Source organism: Carassius auratus, unplaced genomic scaffold (genome assembly GCF_003368295.1).
Source record: "Carassius auratus strain Wakin unplaced genomic scaffold, ASM336829v1 scaf_tig00008928, whole genome shotgun sequence".
Taxonomy (NCBI): domain Eukaryota; kingdom Metazoa; phylum Chordata; class Actinopteri; order Cypriniformes; family Cyprinidae; genus Carassius; species Carassius auratus.
In genome coordinates, this window is record NW_020523985.1 from 15,625 (window position 1) to 36,632 (window position 21,008).

General features: G+C 35.9%; 1 protein-coding gene across 2 annotated transcripts in view; it reads left to right on the forward strand.

The window, feature by feature from the left end:
- Positions 1 to 21,008, forward strand: part of LOC113072355 (stAR-related lipid transfer protein 13-like) — a 70,833-nt gene that overhangs the window by 14,802 nt on the left and 35,023 nt on the right. Inside the window, exon 4 of one of the 2 annotated variants that reach the window (XM_026245373.1) lies at positions 2,494 to 2,524. In XM_026245373.1, the coding sequence (XP_026101158.1) occupies positions 2,494 to 2,524 (31 nt within the window). Of the gene's footprint in view, positions 1 to 2,493; positions 2,525 to 18,190; positions 18,580 to 21,008 lie in introns of those variants that run through there. The other variant, XM_026245375.1, reaches the window with a different exon arrangement.

A 21,008-nucleotide genomic window follows, 5' to 3' on the forward strand; every position in this document is an offset into this window, starting at 1 on the left:
ATCTTATTAATTGTTTTTTGTGCCATTTCTCTCTGAAATGAGTTTTGGTAGTAAAATGGGTTGCACCATTGCATGTTGGCTTTAAAGGAATAGTTCACCCAAAATGAACAGTTTATCAACATGTTCCACACCTGTAATGAGTTTCCTTCTTATGGTGAACATAAAAGAAGATATTTTGAAGAATGCTGGTATTAATTAAAGAGTAGATGGTCTCATGGTATATCTTTCCCTACTATGGAAGTCAATGGGGTCTAACAACTGTTTCATTCTTCAGAATTCTTCAAAATATATTCTTTTGTGTTCAACATAAGATAGAAACTCATAAAGATTTGGAACAGCATGACGGTGAATTTTCACATTTGGGTGAACCATTCCTTTAAAAGAGTCAGCTTAGGCCAGTCCAGTATAAGTTTCACATGGAACATGTGTGTAATATCAAACATGTATTTGAGACTCTCCACTGCAGTGAATAGTATGATAGACGTTAGTCATGCATGCCAAATAAAACCACTAAAAATGAATTGTAGGGGAATCCCAGACATACAAAAATACATCTTGAACTTCAAGAGCTGTGTTATATAGCATGATCCAAAATCTCCAGCAGCTCATAATTCAGAATCAGCCCAAATTATGTTTTTGAATCTTTATGTATTGTACCATTGCCTCTGGAAATTACGGCATCTGTTTTCTTTTTGCTGCGTTAGGATCTTGTATCTCAATCTGAGCCAATGCAGTGTCACCTGCGCAGTTAGCTTTCCTCTGTTTCCCCTTTAGGCATTATTATTTTTCATCTGTCTATCTATCCAATATTTTTGACTGAGAAATGATTATACTTGTAATCCTATCAGCCTTAATCATTCACACAGAGGAATCCTGCAGTTCCAAGAAAATGACACATTTCCCAGGAAGGCGCTCATTAGTATATTGACCACATGTGTCAAAACGACATTCCCCATCCTTCATTGTTTAGTTTTTTTGTGTTAGCATTCGGTTTCTTTACTTGAAGAGCTTGGATTTGATTTTGTCCTTCAGTTTGCTGTCTGGCTGATTGACTGATGTGAGGATATTTCAGTGTCGAATGTTTTCGTCCTGATCTGTTATTGTAAGGTGGCTCTTCCTAAAGCTAGTCATCATTCACTGACGCTTAATTACATGTCATGTACATGTCACTTTGAAACACAGCAGGACTTTACTCGTGCTCATGCTCTTTCTTCCTAAAATTCACAGTAATCCTTTGCAAACCTGTTTTGAGAGGCGACATTCCAGTAAGCGGCCCGCTAGTCTTGTTAAAAATAACATGTAATATACATACCAAGAAATGGTCTCCCTTTACAGTTTTTCACGCACTGCTTAAGCTGGTTTATGAGTGTAACACCCTCAGTTGTACCTTGCATTTGAACACCATAACTCTTTGAGATGTGCGGTTAAAATTCAACCCCTCGTTGCAAAATCTCACAGCCTATAAGCAACCATGACATCATCTATCATCTCCCCTCTTTCCACTGTTTTTCAGACCCAGATCTGATTAAACAGAAGCAGAGGGCCTCAGTGTACATTTACAGCTGAGGGAATACTCGAACAATGATCAACAGGCGCTTCAAACAGCTCATAATGTGTTGGATTACACTAAAGTTACTTGTGTTTTGTTAGTTGCTGTGATTCCAGACAACACATCTGCTTCCTTTCAATGTAAAACACCCCTAACCTTTTGAGACCCAACAAAACATCATTTTTTACATCGTTGTTGTGTTTAGTAGACATCTGCTGCTTCAGCTACTGAAATTAGCCATGCATCTGGGTCTGTTCACTCACACAAGGCGGGAACAAATTGAACAATTTTGCATCAGTCTTAAAGTTTGACATTACCGAATTGAGTCTTCTTTTTGTGCAAGGTTCGGTTTTCAACTTTGTACATTTTGTGGAAACATTTTCATGTAACTTTAGTTTTTAACTATGCACAATATAGAATAAATGTATAATATGCAGTTTCATGGTGTAGTTTATTCATATTTATGTTGATGTTTGTATGTGCGTGTTATTACACAAGCACGCACATGCACGCACACGCACGCACGCACACACACACGCACATTTTTGAAAAATCAATGCACATGAGAGTACCATGATATCTTTCACAGGGCACATGATACCTGAGTGTAGAAGCAGAAAGGTGAAACTAGAAAACAGGCCTCTTATGGATTACAGCTGGAATGTTGGACATGACCCTCTCTCTAAACAAGTAGCACTTTCTCTCTTGGCTAAGCAAGAGCACTGTAAATCATAGTGTCCCAGGTCAATGTACCATTCAGCAGATCCGTGGGAGGAAATTCAATGGTCAGGTGTTGATTTTATTCACTGTGGGAGAGAAGCAATACATTAGGTCCTTTGTTTTGATGCTTCATGGGACCGTTTTATGTGGTATGGTTACAGTTATGAAAATATTAATTCAACCTTGATGTATGTTTTTAAACAGATTTCATGTTTTGTTTTCAGATGTCCATCAAGAAGAGGCATGGAGATGCTGGTGAGTACACGTTTTCCTTTATATTTCAAATTGTGCTGGCAATAAGACATGTTTGGATGTAATAGACACAGTATTGTGAATTTATAATACTGGGTAAATGCGTTTGACATTGTTTGCTCGATAAGGTTCTAAAAGAAGCTCTTTGAATGCAATTTCCGAATGTTATAGGCCTCTATGAACTTCTAGATTAAAGATATTATGTCCTACATCTTTGCTGTAATCAGTGGATACATTCACTAGTTAGGCCGGCTCATTGTGGAGCCGTGTAATACTCTAACAGGGTCTATCTGGTTTTCAGTGAGAGGTTGTCTGAATTGCTGCTTAATGTAATTAAATGACTAAAGTGTGCAATTGCAAGACAGCTTGAACATTCTAGTCTTCAGTGCTAAAACTGCACCCTGAGCTTGTCCCGAGATTTGCCCGGAGTGTGACTAATTCAAGGATGAAACAAGATTCTTGTTTTGTTATCCTGGACTCGAATGGGCTTTCCTTTCATTTTGACTGATGTCGCAGTTTGAAATCTCACAATCTCACATTTCTAATATGTTCCCAGGCAGTGTTTTGCTGTGTGAACTTACTAAGTGTAGTATTTACAAGTTAAATACTTTTTTTTTGTTGCAAACTTTAAGTGAAAATGAAACTTTTTATGGACTGAATTTACAGGATAGCAGGAACAGCTATGTTGAGGAGAAATATGGGGAAAAAAACAAAGAAAGAGAAAGAAATAAACAAAAAAAGAGGGAAAGAAAGATAGAACGATGGAATGATGGAAAAATATATAAATAGAAATGGAAAGAAAGCAAGGAAATATGGAAGTAAGGAAGAAAGGAAGGATGGCTGGATGGAATGATGAAAAGAAAGGGATGGAAAAAAGCAAGAGAAATATGGAAGGATGGAAAGAAGGATATAGAGAAAGGGATGGCAAAAAGGATGGAAAGAAAGGAATTGGAAGAAGGAAAGAAATATGGGAGGAAGCAAAGAAAGGAATGCATAGGGAAAGAAGGACGTGAAGAAAAGTGAAAGATGGAAAGACAAATGGAAAGAAAGAAACGTAAGAAAGGAAAGAAAGAAATTCATAAGAAAAAAATAAAAATAACAATGGGTCAAAGGTGATATAAAGGAAGTATAAGAGAAGAAGAGAAGGAAGAAAGGAAAAAAAAGAAGAACAAAAGGAGGGTAAAATATGTGAAAAAGAAAGAAAGAAATGTGTAAGAAAAATGAAAAAAACAATGGGACAAAGGCAATTCAAAGGAATTCAAAGGAAGTATAAAAGAAGCAAAGGAAAGAAAAATAACAACAAAAGGTAAAAGAATGACAGAAAGAAAGAAAGAAAGACAGAAAGAAAGAATGAATGAAATATGAAAGAAAAAAGAAGATAACAATGGAACAAAGGTTATAAGATAGATAAGGAACAGATATAAAAAAGAAACAAATTAAGAATGGAAAAAGAAATACGGAAGTAATGGGGAAAAAAAAAATTAAAATGAAAAAAAAGGGAACAAAAAGAAAAATGGAACAAAGAAAAGAAAGCAAGACATGCAGAAGAAAGGAAGGAAGGCAAAAGTAAAGAAAAGTGAGTTTAATATTTGTTTTCTCCACATGATAAAACATCTGTTACACTCTTTCTTTTCTCAGTCCATTCTCTTTTTTTCCTCTCGAGGTCTCACTAAAGGCTGGTACATTATGAGTGACATAGACAGGTGCTCTTCTGTTCCTCTGTGTGTCTGGAGAATGTGAGGGACGTAGAGCAGACCCTCATTTATAGCCCTATTTATGTGTCCTGGCTTGCTGTGGGACCCTGTCAAAATTTGGAGGGCATTCCAGACCATTGTTATGTTATGTTATGTTAGGCTGATAAGTAATATATGATTTACCTTGATGTGCCTTTATATACACAAATATATATATATGTATATGTATATGTATATATATATATATATATATATATATATATATATATATATATATATATATATATATATATATATATATATATATATATATACATATTATTATCATCATTAATTAATTAATTAATAATAATAATAATAATAATAATAATAATAAATTTCAGCTTTTGTTTAAATGGATCTCTCCACTTTGGGTGTCACCATCACTTTTATTCAATCTTACGACTAACCATGTGTCTTCGATTAGATAGCGATGCTAATAGTAATAACAATGATGATGCTATAAAAGAAAAGCGCCGAGTGAAGGGCACATGTGGTGTAGTATTTCCCCCCTTCTTATTTTACTGCAGGAGAGACGTAGAGACTGCATGATGTCACTTTGCTACAAAGCCAGATGGCCGACCAGCTCCATAATATACTACACACCTCGTTAGAGTGACAGTCTCCAGAAAGACTCTGTCCAGACCTCGCTTACAGCCACTGGAGCATTTAATGATGACTTCTAAAATTAAAACATGCTCTTTCCATCAGATCACTGTAAATGCTGTTATTTAAAGCTTTGTGCTGTGCATTTTGATCAGGGTTAAAAATCATGCCGTGGAGCAATGAGCGACAGTAGGTTTTGGTGACTATAAAAATCTGTTCAGTAATTGTTTGTAACCTTTAAGAGGAAAGCTATCCTGTCTTTCTTACCATTTGATTTGGTTGAAACAATGCAAACAAAAAAATTGCATTAATAGCTTTAGATTAGGCACATAGATTTAAATGAGCCACACAGATAATGAGAAACATTGGGACAAAGACAAAAACAGAGGTTGCTAGGTCACTGTTTGGGTGTCCTGCTCACATGAAGCCGACCACCATGTGAGCCACCTGTTCCACTATATTCAAGTTTATTAACTAGGAGCCAGGCTTAAAATCTCTAGCTAGGATTTAGAAAAGCTTCAGTCATATATATATATAAACCTGTATGACTTACTTTGGAACACAAAATAAGTTCTGTAAATACCAAACACCATCCACAGAATCTTCCATTTTGGGGTGAACTGTGAACTGCTTACTATAAAGGGATCATTTAAAATGTTAATTTTGAATACAACATTATTCTTTTCTCCCCCTCAAGTTGTTACAAACCTATATGAATTATTATTTTCTGGTGAATACAGAACATATATATTTTGAAGAATTTAGGTAATCAAACAGTTGCTGCTAAACTTTGATGGAAGAAAAAAATACCATAGATACCAGCAACTGTTTGGTTACCAAATTTCTTAATTTGTTTTGGACAGAACAAAGAAACATTTATAGAAGTTTGGAACAACTTGATGGTGTGTAAACGATGACAGGAATTTCCTTTTTTTTGGTGAACTAACCCTTTAAAACTTAAAGACAGATTAAAACATTTAATTTCAGGCAATACTTTATTAAGTAAACATTTCAATTTTGTTTATTTTGGCAAACTTTGACAATAAAGTATTTCATCAAAACAATATCTTTTACTTGCCTATGAAGGTGTAGTGAAACAGTTTCCACATGCCTTTCGATCCAAGAAACTTTGTGGTCTCATAACCAAGTTCATGTCTATAATGGTCACTCTGATCTACCCATCGGCCCTGCAGGGTCCTATAAACTGAAGTATCCTTGCGCCTCATAAAAGGCCATTAGCTCTGATTCAGACCAGTGCCAGACCCCTGTGAAGAACTCAAGAGCTTCTCTTTTTGGATTCCTTGACAAAACATAAATTGCACATCCTCCCATGCACCAAGACCTTTATCTCTGAAGGGTTTGAAAGCTATACTCAAAGAAACTGTTTTTATCCATGTCTAGACATGGCAGTTTCGATTGAGAGGCCAGTCTTATGACCAGATGTGAATTAATAATACATGTCTTATGCTGTATGAGGATCACCAGAGATAACATGACTTATACAGCAGATTCCTCACTTCTCATGTTTAAGAAACAGCATCAGCCAGACATATGGAAAAATACTCAACCCCTCTGACCCGCTTCATTTTTTTTCAGTTGTTTGTCTTTCCTTAGATATAAACAGTTAGTTTGACCTCTTCTCCATATTGCTTTGAAATTGTGTTGTTGGAGAAAGCGTACACTAATCCATTAACCGTTTAATATGTGGAGTTAAATTCTGGAAAATTTCACATATTATTTTTTTTGTTTGCAAAAAACCAAACCCACTCTGGAATGATTTGTAAGGAGACTAGACTGTGTTCATGTTTTCTTGTGAGCGATGAAACGGCTTTGACGCTTTGGAACGGGTCATCCGTCTCTTTTTTCATCGTTCATCGCTGTTTTAAGAAATGCATGGTCTTTTTGTTATGGTAAACATCACCTTGTCAGACCTCCCGTCTCACAAAGAAAGACATGACCGAGAGGCAGAGTAAAAGGCGACCCAGAACTGTCATCTAGAGGCCACTGGTGCTGAAGCCAGAACCTGGACAGACAGTGCTGAACACGGAGTTCCCTTTCTCAGAGAATGTTGTTTTTCTGCTCTGACAGGGAAAACCCAAAGCCATTCAACAACTGAATGAAAACAAAGAGACTTAAGGGAGTTTGAAAACATTAATTTTCTACTCGGGACACTCTGTTCTCACATCAGTGTTAGGAAGATAATTTCCAAATGACCACACTATCTATCTATCTATCTATCTATCTATCTATCTATCTATCTATCTATCTATCTATCTATCTATCTATCTATCTATCTATCTATCTATCTATCTATCTATCTATCTATCTATCTATCTATCTATCTATCTATCTATCTATCTATGACATCGCAAAAGTTTTGTGCAAATCTGTAAAGGAAACACAGCTACTCACTAATCATTGCGTTGATTATACACACAACTTTCTCATGAAAACTTTCCACCTAATTTGCACATAAACTTGTTTTTATCCTCGTCCATAATGTTTGGATTTGGAGTATTCAAAATAACCAACCACATGCACAACATTAGTAATTTACATAAAACACGCCCAGCCCATCTCCAGATAAGGGCTTTACACGCAACCTTTCCTTTATAGCCTATAATTACTCTTAAAGTGTAAATTCTCGAATAACATTTGGTACGAAAGTTTTAGAAAATCATGATTTGTTCGTGAAAATGTTCATACACTGGTTTCATGCACAAATGTGTGACTCATTCTTTCTATTGTTTGTTCATCCATCCATATCTGTCCATCCATCCACCCAGATTGAATTTGTCCTCAGTTGATTAGATAAAGCTGTAAAGTAGTTTTACCTCTTCAGATAAAATAAAAACCACTGCAGTTTAGAGCCAGAATAATGTTATATTAAACTGACTGCAAATCAGATTCCACTGAGAACAAAATGTCTCGCATCAGGGGCCAATGCATTAAAGTAAATAGAAAGACCCTGTACAAAAATGATGAAACTTTAACCGTCACTGTAAGGAAATTATCAGTCGGCCACTTTGGGTATGATGTATGTTATGTTTATATGCCTCATTGATTTTACGTTTCTGTTTGAGTTTTATCATTCATCAATCACATCATAACGATCAATTTCATTTCCAACTTCATTGGTTATATCGACCCTGCAAAGCTAATTTAGCTAATGCAATCTGTATTGACCGGATATGACCAGAAGTGCACATCAATCATCTGTAGCTCTCTCTCTGTCTCATTATCCTCAGCAAGCTACAACTTTCCTTTTTCTTATGCTTTGTCTTTTTCATCTTTCTGCTTCATTTTCTTTCCTTTTTTATTTTTCCATCTCCTAGTTCTTTGCCTTTCTGTTCCTTAGTTTTTCCTACTTTTCCTCATACTCTCCCTTTTCCACTTCATTTTCTTCCTTTTCCTTTCCTTTTTCCTCTTCCTTTCTTGTTCCTTTTCAACTGTATTCTAAATCTGCCAGCAGTGATTATGTAAACCTCCTAGACTGCCTGTATGTGTTCCTGATGATTCTCAAGGATCTTTTCTCTAGCCAGCTGCTTTCTAGACTGGCTCTTTTTTTCTCATCCAGGGTAGCTGGCTCTTACTGGCCAGCGAGGGTGACCCCAACAGCTGCGGCTGCTCACCATGGAGTCCTGTCTGGCTGGCCTGTCTCATTCTGTCTCTAAGGAGCCCTCTGTAATTGAGGCCCTTTCAAGACAGAATCCAGGAGAGCTATGCCTGATTTACTGTGAGATGAAAGGGAGTGAAGTCCTTGAAGGAAGCTGGTTGGTCTTTTTACAAATTATATTATATCGTAGGGTGTATATTTTCGCAGACTGCTTCCACTGTTGGAACCTATTGTGCTTGAAATTAGTGTGGAACTGTAAAAACAACCCAGCTCTAGAAGTTATTATTATGACCTTGGTTTCCACCACAACTTTCAAAATACTTGTGTCAAAAGAAATGAGTAGCTGGCTGCAGTCGCACATAGAAGCAAAAACAAATAAATACTGTTAGATCATTATTTTCACTGTAAGCTGGCTGAGATACCTTTGACAGTAATAGTTTTATAGATTGTTTTTTGAACTAGACTAATAGGTAATGTGGTTTTTTGATTGGCAGCCAGAAGGTTTAGCTTTTCTTCTCTGTTCACAGCATTGAGCTTGCCTAATGGGAACAGACCTCTGGAAGCGCAGTTAAAGAGACAAGAAGGAACATACAGACTCAGTATCCTTCACAAATTGTAAAAAAAAAAGAAAAAGGAGAAACATTTGTGTAAGAGCCTTTCAGCTTTAGTAACCCCAAAATCTTCCATGACACCTCCTTTTGGTCACTATGACTGAAATGAAACAAACCTTCTCATTTTTCTGCAGAAAACCTGAGAAGATTTGAAGATGTGAAGATATTTTGGGTGGTTGCCATTGTTGTGTCTCTAAGATCTTTTAGAAAACCTGGAAACATCGGGGCATTTTAAAAGGACGGGCAGAGGAAGGATATGGAAAAGTGAATTTCTTCTAAAAAGTGATTTTTTTTCTTCTTCTTCTAAAATAGCCTATGTCTTCATTTAGGAATTAAATTTTTTAAGTGCAATTTCTGTAAAGTATATATTTTTTAATCATTGTGTAGGCATCAAAAAACTGAAATGTCAGAAATTGTGAACCCTGTAATCATGGCTATGAATTCAGAATGGTTGTTAGCACATTGCTATTCTGTTGCTAACATGTTCTAGGTGGTTGCTAGGGTGTTCTGTGTGGTTGCATACTGGTCCATCATATCATATAGTGGTCCTTATAGTATATGACTTGTATCCTTCCCGTTTGATTATCTGTGGCAATCATAAAGGGATAGTTCACCCAAAGATAAAAATGATGTCATAACTTACCCTCATGTCGTTCCAAATCCATAAGACTTTGTTTCATTTTCAAAAGACAAATTTTGGGTTTCTTTGACTTTCAATCCAGGGTCAGAAACCTCTCAGGTTTCTTTAAAAATATCTAAATTTGTGTTTCAAAAATATCCAAAATCTTAAGGGTTTGTATGGTGGGCTGGTAGTGCACATCAGAATAAAATTTGCCACAACACAACGCATTGGACTAAGACTGATGATACACGAGCAACGTTTTGAGCAAATTGTTTTGAACAATGTTTTTTATCACCAACTTTTCCACTGAGAATAGGTAACAAATTTCTATTTGGATACATAAGATCAGTTGTTAGCCCCGTGTCTCACCTCGTAGCCTGTTAATGGCAACATTTCCCAAAGCTGCCCTGCAACATTGTTAAAAAAGTTGCCCCGTGTATCATCAGACTAATTTCGTTTTATTGTACTAAAGTTTTGTTGTGTTGCGGCTTGTTTCCATTGTGTTGTACAAATTTAATTGTGCTATAGCTTGTTTCAATTGTGTTGTGCTAATTTTGTGTGTTGTGGCTTGTTTCTGTTGTGTTTTGCTAATTTGATTTGTGTTGTCTTGTACTCCACTAGGGCCCCGTGGTTTGACATAATGTGAGGGTGTGTAAATGAAAATGTAAATTTTTGGGTGAACTGTCCTTTTAAGACCCAATGCTGAGAAACGCAATAGCACATTTCCACGCAGCAAGCCACACAATTTGTTGCATTATTCATGTCTGCAGCATAACCAGTTCAGGACTATTTACATACCAAAGTTTAAAAACCCTAAGCGTGCGCTATAGTAGAATATGCATGTCTTAGTAAGTGCCACTGATGAATAGTTTTTCACTTGAAAGTGTTTACTTCTGTCATTACACACAGTCATTCAATGAGGATTGGTTAATGCGATTATGTTATAATGTGATCTTTTTAGCCTCCTTCTGCTCCTGCGTGGCCCAAATCAATGACATCATGAGTTAAATTTACAGGCAGGTCGTCATGTGGCCTGGCAGGCTGTGCTGCCACAGGGAGAGCATGAAATAGGCTATTCCACATGTGGAAAGATGGAAAATGGCTTGTGGCTTCCTGTGGACTTTCATTCTTGGCACTGGCACTTTGGAATTCTAAAATGCTGGAATTGCTTTTTGGTCTCAGTTTCGTTTATAGTTTTATAAATCCTTTGATTGTTTTTGTGCAAGGATTGATGGATTATTTTTTTGTTACCTACAACCATGCCTTTGTGTTTAAAAAGCAATTCCCATAATGCAGCATTTTAATTTTTTACTGCACCATCACAGGTTCTTGCGGTAAGGAATCTTTCTCTATAATTCCCCTATAATTTGATTAACTCATGCTTGCCAGAGTGTGATTTTCTCTCAATAGGAGATGTCGTAGAAGGTCTAAACGGCCACTAATTTGGATCAGGCCCCATTGTGCAAGACTTGTCACCTCTGCAATCCCCACCAATTACATTCAGTGCACTGCAAATCCCAGGATGTATAAATGCTCAAGAACAATTAAAGCAGGTGGAGCATATTCTTTTTTTTTTTTTTTTGTAAGTTAATATGAAGTAAAAGAGGCATCAATCCAGTTACAAGACTGATGGAACTGTGTGTGTGGTGGTTGGGCAATAAATTATTGTCCGAGATAAAAACCTGCCTTAAATACTGTGAGGGAGAGTAATGCAGATGAACAAAATTTGAATAACAGCATTAATTTAAAATAATATTGTCAATGTCTTCATTGTCATTTTTAATCAATTTAAGGTGCCCCTGCTGAACAAAATATTTTTTATTAAATACTTTTGGCCGGTTGTATGAACATGTTTGCATGTGTACAGTATTTGAGCCTTACTTGCAAACTGTGACCACCCTATCCTGTAATTTAGTAATGAAATCTCTCAAAATCATAATTTTTATATCCATCTCATCTCATAAAATAAAGATGAAGTGGTCATTTTGCATATTGTTTGGCCTTTGTGGATTAGTTTTAATCCATTGCAGTGTACATTCCACTTTTGGTTACTTTTTGTACTATAAACAATTTTGGCACTGTTTTGGGTTGCAACTTTGTTTAATGTAAAATTCTGAAGGCCAAACTGTAGAGCGGTTTTATCCAAACACCTCTTCCTCTCCTAAGGCTTGTGCTTGTACAGTTATGTGAGACCGCGGTGTCCCAGCGGGATAGTGGGGCTTTCTTGTGGTTAAGTGCTTATTAAACAATTTGGCTGGGCAATCAAGCAGGCTACAGGCAGGAGAGAATAAACAGACTTTAACTCTGGATTGAGCTCCTGAGGTATTGTGCCAAGTATTTCACCTGGATCACCTTCTTTTTTCTTTCATGGTAAAACTGTCTTCTAATTCATTGCATTGTTAGTTAACAGCTTGCTAAAATTAAGGAGATTTGGCTGCCTATTGTGTTTTGCTAGTCCTAAAATCCGGCTTGCTTTACCAAAAGATACTTCTCAACCTTATTTAGTTTCCTGCAAAGATGGTATGAGAAGAAGAACATCTGATTTGCTTGTTTGTTGTTTTATCTTGTATTTAGTTGTACAAATTGTACAAATGTCATTGGATTTATGCAATTCAAATCAAATAAAATGTTGACTGAAATCAGATTGTGACCACTTACATTGCATTCAGCCAGTAGACAGCTTGAGTCATTTCCATTAAAATGGGACTTTGCACATACACAGGCACATACAGTGTGTTCCAGTGCACAAATCACAGCCTGCGTACATACAAATTGGGTAAGAGGGCACAGAGAGAGAGTGTGTGTGTGTGTGTTATAATCCCCTCTCTGCTAATAGAAGCCAGGTGGTGTGTGTGACTGTAAATGTTTTCCCATGGATTTCTGTGGTTGGTTGAATCTTAGAAGATTCTGACTTGACAGCATTACATCCTTTTCATACTGCAGTTTAAACAATACAGTTTTAACAATAGCATTCACAGAGCCCCACTAGCCCCTTCTTGACATCTGTGTGTGTGTGTGTGTGTGTGACTCTTTTGTGTGCTAGTTTACATTAGTTTACTATGCTAAGTAGATATATGCTCTGTTCATATAATCACAAGTGGCTTAAAAATACAGTGACTGTCGATTATGTTAATATTCATTAATTTGGTTACTATTCTGTTACTATTAATTGATTCATTGAATCAAGTGCAATTCAGTTGTTTGTTTGTTCATTCATTTGATTAATTCTGTTCATTCAGGCATAAGTGGCTTGCAAATATATAGTAGTAACTGTTGATTCTGGTACTATTCGTTGATTTAGTTGTCAATTCAGTAGTTTGCTCAGTTCATTCATTCAGTCAGAAATGGTTAACAAATATTATAGCGGCTGTTGATTATGTTATTATTCATTGATTCAGTTCTTTTTTGTTCATTTAGTTGTTTCTCTTTGTTGACTTGTTTGATTGTTCATTCGGTTTAGTTGTTCTGTTTAAGTCACAAGTTTGTAATCGAAATTATAGTAGCTGTTGATCCTTTTTACTATTCATGGATTTATTTATTAATTCACTGTTTGTTTGCTCATTCTGTTCAGTTCTTGTGTTTGTTCAGTCACAAGTTACAAGCAAAAATTATTGTGGCAGTTAATTTACACGTGAATATGGTTGAATGCATTACAAATACTGTATACTTGCAGAAACAGGAAAAATAGTATGTCAGAGTTCCATTCTGAACATAACCACGGTCACTCACACATTTAGTATAACAGTGATTTACAAAAAAAATAAAATAAAATGTTTTACACAATGAATCACACTCACTTGAACTTGAATCACAATGAACTATTGCTTTAAGGCCTTTCCTCCCCCTCAAGCCCCATATACATTACTTTGGTGATTTTCCCTGGAAAACTTCAGCCCTGGCTTGGGAATATTTGCTAAGGAAATTTATAGCGCATGCATAAGATGGGCCCATATGTGTGAGTGGGAGCAAAAGAGTGGTTGGGGGAGAATTCCACGCCTTGAATGCATTAGACTGGGAAGCGTGATCCCCCTGGAGGATTCCTGGAGCTTGGCCTGGGACCTCACGGCCAAGTGAGGGGGCCAACCGGAGCCCAGCTTCTCAACATCTGGGCCTTTTCTCATTCCAGCTCAGTGGTCAGTCTGGAGCTCAAGTCTCTGAGCTCGTAGATAAAAAAAACAAGAGGTGCAAGAGAAGATCACATGCGGTTTCATGTATAATTCATAGCGTAGATTAAATGAAACTGCTTGCGGTGAACAAATGTTCTATTTATATGTGTGGGAACCAACACAGGCATTAGTGACAATTAATTGTGCTCAAGCCTTTCAGATAAACTTCTCAGCTAGCTTGCATCTTAAAGAGGAACAGCAAAGTGTGTTGTATTTACATATTCAGCCTAAAGGGTCTGTTTGGAGGGAAGATAAGAGCTTGATGGGGTCTTGCTAAAACAAGCAACCCCATTGGGTTTGTGTGGACAGCCATTCACATTCTAACGGCCACTTCCTCTTTTACGTCACTGCTTCCTGTGGGTATTCTCCTAGTCTAGCCATAATAATCTTCTCAGTATTAACAATCTTATTCCCAAATGATATTGAAGACATCATAGCAAAAGGAATTTACTTTCAGTCATGAGTTAATTCTGAACTGATGTTGATTCTGTTGATTCATTTGATTCATTCATTCAGCTGGCTGTTCATTAGTTTCTCCAGTTTTTTCGTCTGTTTGTTTCTACAGTTCATTATTTCATTCTTTCAGTCACAAGTGGCTAGCAAATATTATATATACAAATATTAATACCATTAATTCTGTTGCTGTCAGTTGATCTATTCTTTGATTCAGTTGTCTGTTTGTTCATTCAGTTCATTCTGTTCATTCAAGCACAAGTGACTTTAGCAAATATTTTAGGGTCATATGATTCTGTTCTGTTACTTCATTGATTCAGTTATTACTTTTTTTTTTCATTTCATTCAAATGGTTCACAAAAAGCCTGTTCTAGGGACTGTTGATTCTGTTATTGTTCATTCAGTGATTCATTAATGTATTAACTGATTCAATTCTTTGCTTGTTTGTTGATTCTGTAATTCATTATCTTCATAGTTTCACAAGTTACAAACAAAATACTGCAATAGCTGCTAGTTATTTTACGATTCATTCATTCATTCATTCATTTACTGGTTTGTTTGTTCTTTCTGTTCAGTTTTCTGTTTGTTCAGATACAAGTTACTAGCAAAATTTATCATAGCTCTTGATTCTTTTACTATTCATTCATTGATTCATTTGTTTGTTCATTTGTTCTCTTAGTGTAATCACAAGATGCAAGCAAATGTTGCAGCAGCTGTTGATTATTATTATTATTTTTTACTATTCATTGATTCATTCATTAATTCACAGTTTTTTGTTGTTTCTGATCAGTTGTTCTGTTTGTTCAGTCACAAGTTACTAGCAAAACTGCAGTAGCAGTTGATTCTTTAAATATTCATTGATTCATGTTTGGAGAGAATATAAGAGAGCTTGCCAAAAAAGCAACCCCATTGGGTTTGTGTGGACAGCCATTCAGATTCTAACAGCCACTTCCTCATTTACATCACTGCTTCCTGTGTATCTTTCTAGTCTAGCCATAATAATCTCCTCGATATCAACAGTCTTATTCCCGAATGATGCTGAGAACATCACAACTAAAGGAATGATAACATGGAGCAATGAGCATGGGGCTTCCTGTCAAAGGCTTTGATCAGGAACCTGACCCGCGTGACCCCATTACTGAGCGCAGGACCAGAAAACCACTAAAGGCTTGTGTTAAATAGGCTCAAGTATTTTTAAATGAGGAATTTCAGTATTTGAAGATCCATGTGGTTTCAATTGCGTACTTCGACGCTGGTGAGAATGCAGAGACACCGTCTTGGCTACTGTGCAAATGTGTTTCCTGGAAGTCCACTGAGTTTTCTTGATACTCGTGCTCAACCATCTGTATGACATTCATATTCTCCCTGGCAAACGCTGAGGGTTTGTGCTCTAATTCTGTGAAACTAATTATTCAGTTACTTCATATAAGCACTTGTAGATCCACATCTGGGCTGGCTCATTTCTTACACAATATCCATTTCGGGCTTAATCTCTAAGATCAGTTTATTTAATGAGACTTTTGGAATGGTTATGAACGTATCAGATTGTATATAGTGTAAGTTATGATTAAATGCTTTCTGGTTATTTCATTGTAGACTGTTTGAAATGTGACATGACAGCAGATGACATGTTCAGCATCTACTGTTTTGACAGCGAGGCCGAGAGTCATCAAGGTTGTGCTGACCGCTGGTTTGGTATTTTGCTCCATAGGCTGGTTTTATAATGGAAAGCCTGTGCTGAAGTTTAAAGTGATGGGTCTCTCAAAGAGATCAGCTGCTGACAGACAGGAGATCATGGGCTCAGAACAGCCAGCTGGAGCAGTGATGGAGTGAGACAGTTGCTGAGGTGGACAGACACGACCTGACTTTGCAGTATTAAACGTCCAGCAGTCTGTGTGTTAGACAAATGAATCAGAGAATAGAAAGCTGTAGGTCATCATTTAGACGGTCTTAATTTTGTTATATTGAGACTTTTTAAATGTCTTCAGGCTAGACATTGAGGTTGGTAAAAAAAAAAAAAAAATGAAATAAAATGTGAATTTATTTTGAAATTTGAAATAAAATAAATAAAATGTGTTTAAAAAAAAGAAAGAAAATTTTTTTATTTAGAAAATAATTTTACACTATATGGAGTTCTAAAATACATATAATTCAAATAAATAGATGATTGATATTATAATTATATTATTTGTATGTAATTTTTAATGTGCCTGATTAAAATAAATTAAATGTCTAAATATTACAAAATAAAAAATAATTTTAGACTATATAGAGTTCTAAAATACATTCTAAAATTCTAAATCACACACACACACACACACACATATATATATACATACTATATGCATAGTAGATTGTATAATATAATGTTGATCATGTATTTATTTTAGTCATAAGTATTTTAGAACTTTAGTGTAAAATTATTATTTTTTCAAATGTAATTAAAGTGTAAAAGGTACATGAAGATATATATGAAGTGTAAAATTATATATATAAAATGCACACACACACACACAGCACGCTGACTTTTTCCAAAATTTTATATCGGTTAACCTCCAATTCCTAGTCTTTTCTTTAGGTGGTCAGACGGTCATATCGCCAAGCCAGACATTCCATTGCAGATCCCGCAAGAGGGGAAATGTTTGGCCCTGACCTTTGACCTTTGACACGTAAGCTGAGGCACAGCAGATGACCCTCGTGTTCTCCCGGGAGGTTTTTCCCATCAGATGACTCCATTAGTGAATAAAGCTCAGGCACATTAACACTCACCTTGATAAAGGCCACACTCATACCTGTTTCCTACCTAGACACGATTGGCCTCGTCTCACTGTTCCCTCTGATCTCTGAAGATAACAAACAATGCACTGCTTTATGTTAATGCAAAGCAAAAAATTCTTATAATAACAAATACTTGATTCAGGTTGAACAGACTCTTATACTAATCAGTTAAGAGTTTTACTGCATGCAGTAGTCGTTTATATAAAAGTATTAATTTCTTCATTAAACACGCTTTTTGCCGTCACCTATTTTTTTCCCCATCTCAGCTTGGATCAACTTTTGAAATCCCCGTCACAAATAGCAGTATCATCTCTGTTATGTTGATAATGCCATGCTGAGTGCAAAATGGAAACCATAGAGGCAAATAATTAAATGAACTGTCACTGTTCATGGTATGTCTATCCTTCCTCAGCATGACCATTTTTTTCTTTATACCTTTTTGTCCCACACTTTAAATTTACTTCTATTCTATTCTATTCTATTCTATTCTATTCTATTCTATTCTATTCTATTCTATTCTACACTCTAAAAATGCTGGGTTGTTAGAAAAATAAATAAACCAACAGTTGGGTTAGTCCTTATTTGATGCAAAGATCAGTTGAAACAACCTATCATTTTTTTAATATTTTAATTATATAATACATACACATTATGTTATAATTATATAGCTTTTGTTCACAGACTGGAGTATGCAAGCATAGTTTGTGCTTTTTGCCTTGTGAAAGGAGTTTTATTTTATAAGTAGGCCTATGTGTAAGGCATATATTGTTATTGTTTGTATTTTTATTTTGTATTTATTAGTATTTTAACACTTTATGTATATTGTTCACAAATGCAAATATTTGTTGCTATATATATACATAAAATGTATATATATATATATATTATTATTTTTATTTTTTTATGTAGAATATATTTATTTGTGTAGCTGGAAAAAATGTAACAGAATAATCAATATAGAGTGCGCGAGGTGAGGCTTGAAGTGAAGTTTGAAATGAAGTCCTCCAGTGAGTGAGTGAGTGAGAGAGAGAGAGAGAGAGAGAGAGAGAGAGAGAGAGCGAGCGAGCGTATGTTACGAGCAGAAGGAGAAACTTCAAACAAACCCACATCTGCTCTGTAACACTGCGGCTCCAGACAGCGGCTGCGCGTCTTAAACCAACGCGTGTCCTAAACTGGATTATTTGGGAGATTTGTTATCACATTATTGTTTTTGATATGCATTTATTTTTCGGAAAAGTTTCCCGTTGCGGTCTGTGGCTGCGGGGCAGGTGAAGAAGAGGACGAGAAGTCTCGCAATCTTTCAGAAATAACGGGAGCCACTGATTGATTATTATGAGCGCGGATTGACGATGACAGCGAAACGAAAGTCTCTCACACTGACACTCAGACGATCCTTCAGTGAGCAGCTCAGAGAATCCACGTCCAAAGCTTGGGATTTATTGTGGAAAAGTGTCAGAGAGAGACGACTTGCAGGTTAGTGACACTGAAGTAAAGTTCACGCGCTCTGCATCGCAGCGTACGCTGACAGTGATATGATGACGTGCACAACGTGAGAACTAGACGATTGCATCTATTAATTGTGTTGAGATTATTGAGCATCGTTGCTGAAGCTTTTAAGTTGCTTAACTTTGCATTATCTTTAAGGGTTTGGAATAATGCAAGAAGAAAGACGGGCTAGTTGTCACACTTTTTAACCTAGCCTTCGAAGTTGTAAATAATCAAGATATTATAAGAAAGTACTCTTTAAGTTTGTCTATTTCAGTTAGTTGTGAAATGTATTAATTTATGGGTAAATTTGTTTCTGGGCCACATATTTTTCAGTCTATATATATATATATATATATATATATATATATATATATATATATATATATATATATATATATATATATATATATATATATATGCTAGTATATTATAGAAAAAAAAATAGATTGGTAGATGCATTATATTGAATGCGGACTTCCACTAGTCTGCTCTCAGCATTTTATTTTTGTGCGTTTGCTTGAGTGTGAATTTACTGGCAGATGTGCTGAACATTTTAAGTCAATGCTATTAACTTCCATGGACTTCTAAATCTCTGATGTATGTATTCAAATATATGGAGACACAGTGTTGGACCACTAGATGTCAGTCAATGCAACGTGGTGTCTTAGTGGAAAACACTAGTAATCACTTTTAATATTGGAGCTTTATTTTTCTCTTGGAATGCTTTATGGTGGTCCATCTATTAGTTTTATTGGACAGTAATTAAAACTCAGCTGTTGTTAGATTTAAATCTTTAACAGCTTGTGTATTCGTCTTGTTCAGGGTTCTTTGTTTGTTTGGGCACATGATCAGGCTGTCATGGGGATTGTGATAAAATGTGGAGGCATTGCTGGCATGCATATCACGCTCATTTCCATATATGTATTTGAGAGATGTGATGTGCTATGTAGGTGGCAGTCATGTGCACGCTCTGGCCTGACTGTTTATACACATGCCAAACAATGAGGAGCTCTTTGAGGCGTGATGATGGTGGAGAGCTCAGTGTGGCTCTTGAGCCTTGAGCTTCTATTAAAAGTTCAACCATGAAGGATATTCTGGCAGAGCCACGTCTTGTAGTTTTGTCCTTCAAAATAAGGTTTATTGTTGTATGCTTTGGACAAGCTGAAAATGACTGTTTATAGTAATATTCAAAAGTTTAGGGTCAGTAAGATTTTTAAATGTTTTTGAAAGAAATCTCTTATGCTCAGCAAAGCTGCATTTATTTGGTCATGAATACAGTGGCAAAACAGCAATTTTGTTTTATATTATTACAAGTAACTGTTTTCTTTTGTAATCTATTTTAAAATGTACATTAATCCTGAATTTTTTGCATCATTATTCTAGTCTTCAGTGTCACATGCTCTTTCAGAATCTTGCTAATATGCTGATTTGCTGCTCAAGAAACATTTCTTATCAATACTGAAAACAATTGTGCTGCTTAATATTTTTATGGAACCCATGATAATACTTTTGTTTAGGATTCATTGATGAATAGACAGTCCAGATAAACACCATTTATTGGAATTTTTAATGTTTAAAATGCCCTTTTTGACCAGTTTAATGCAACTTTGCTGAATTAAAGTATTTATTAATAATAATAAGAAAAAAAAAACATTGTGCTTTAAGATTTTCAGCAAAGACAGGTTCAAATAATAACTAATTAAACTTGAATCGCAACAAGTTACAGTTTATGATTATTGTTGTGTAATCTGTTTTAGATAAAAGGATTGTTTTATCTAAACTAGATTATATCAAAATATTAGACTAGTGTGAAAATAAAATGTTTCAAATAATATCATGTCAGGATCCTAAAGCAGAAAAATTGCAGAAAATTGTATAGAATGAACAAAAAAGACACAACTTATATCACCACATTTTTTTCCTAAGAATTAATATCACTAACCTTGCCAAATTGGGCAACTCCAGTGATTGTTTCATTCTCAGAAGTGCTGTTTGTATCTTTCTTCAAAGTTTTAGCATGTTTAATAAAAGTGAAGTTGCATTTTAGATTTCAGCCAGCATCCACGAGTCTCTCGTCAAAGCCTGCAGCCCACATAGAATGAGGGATTTGTGTATGGTTGCATCATTGTTGCATTGTGGTCTGCATTTCAACACTTTTGTTTCGGGATCATGCTTAGGCATCGTTCAAATCTCCTGACAGACCGTTTGCAAAAGAGCCTCTTAAACCGAAGGCAGCAGCGATCAAGGGCCACAAGACAGATTACAACAACATTTAGCTCATTTTGCTGTTACCAAATAAAGTCATGCTACATAAATGTGATGCGGCTTTGACACTTTCAAAGGGAGGTTCACCTGCTGGTTTTATCTGGCTCTTGCCCACGTTCAGCAGCCCTTCCCAGAAACCCACAGAGTAA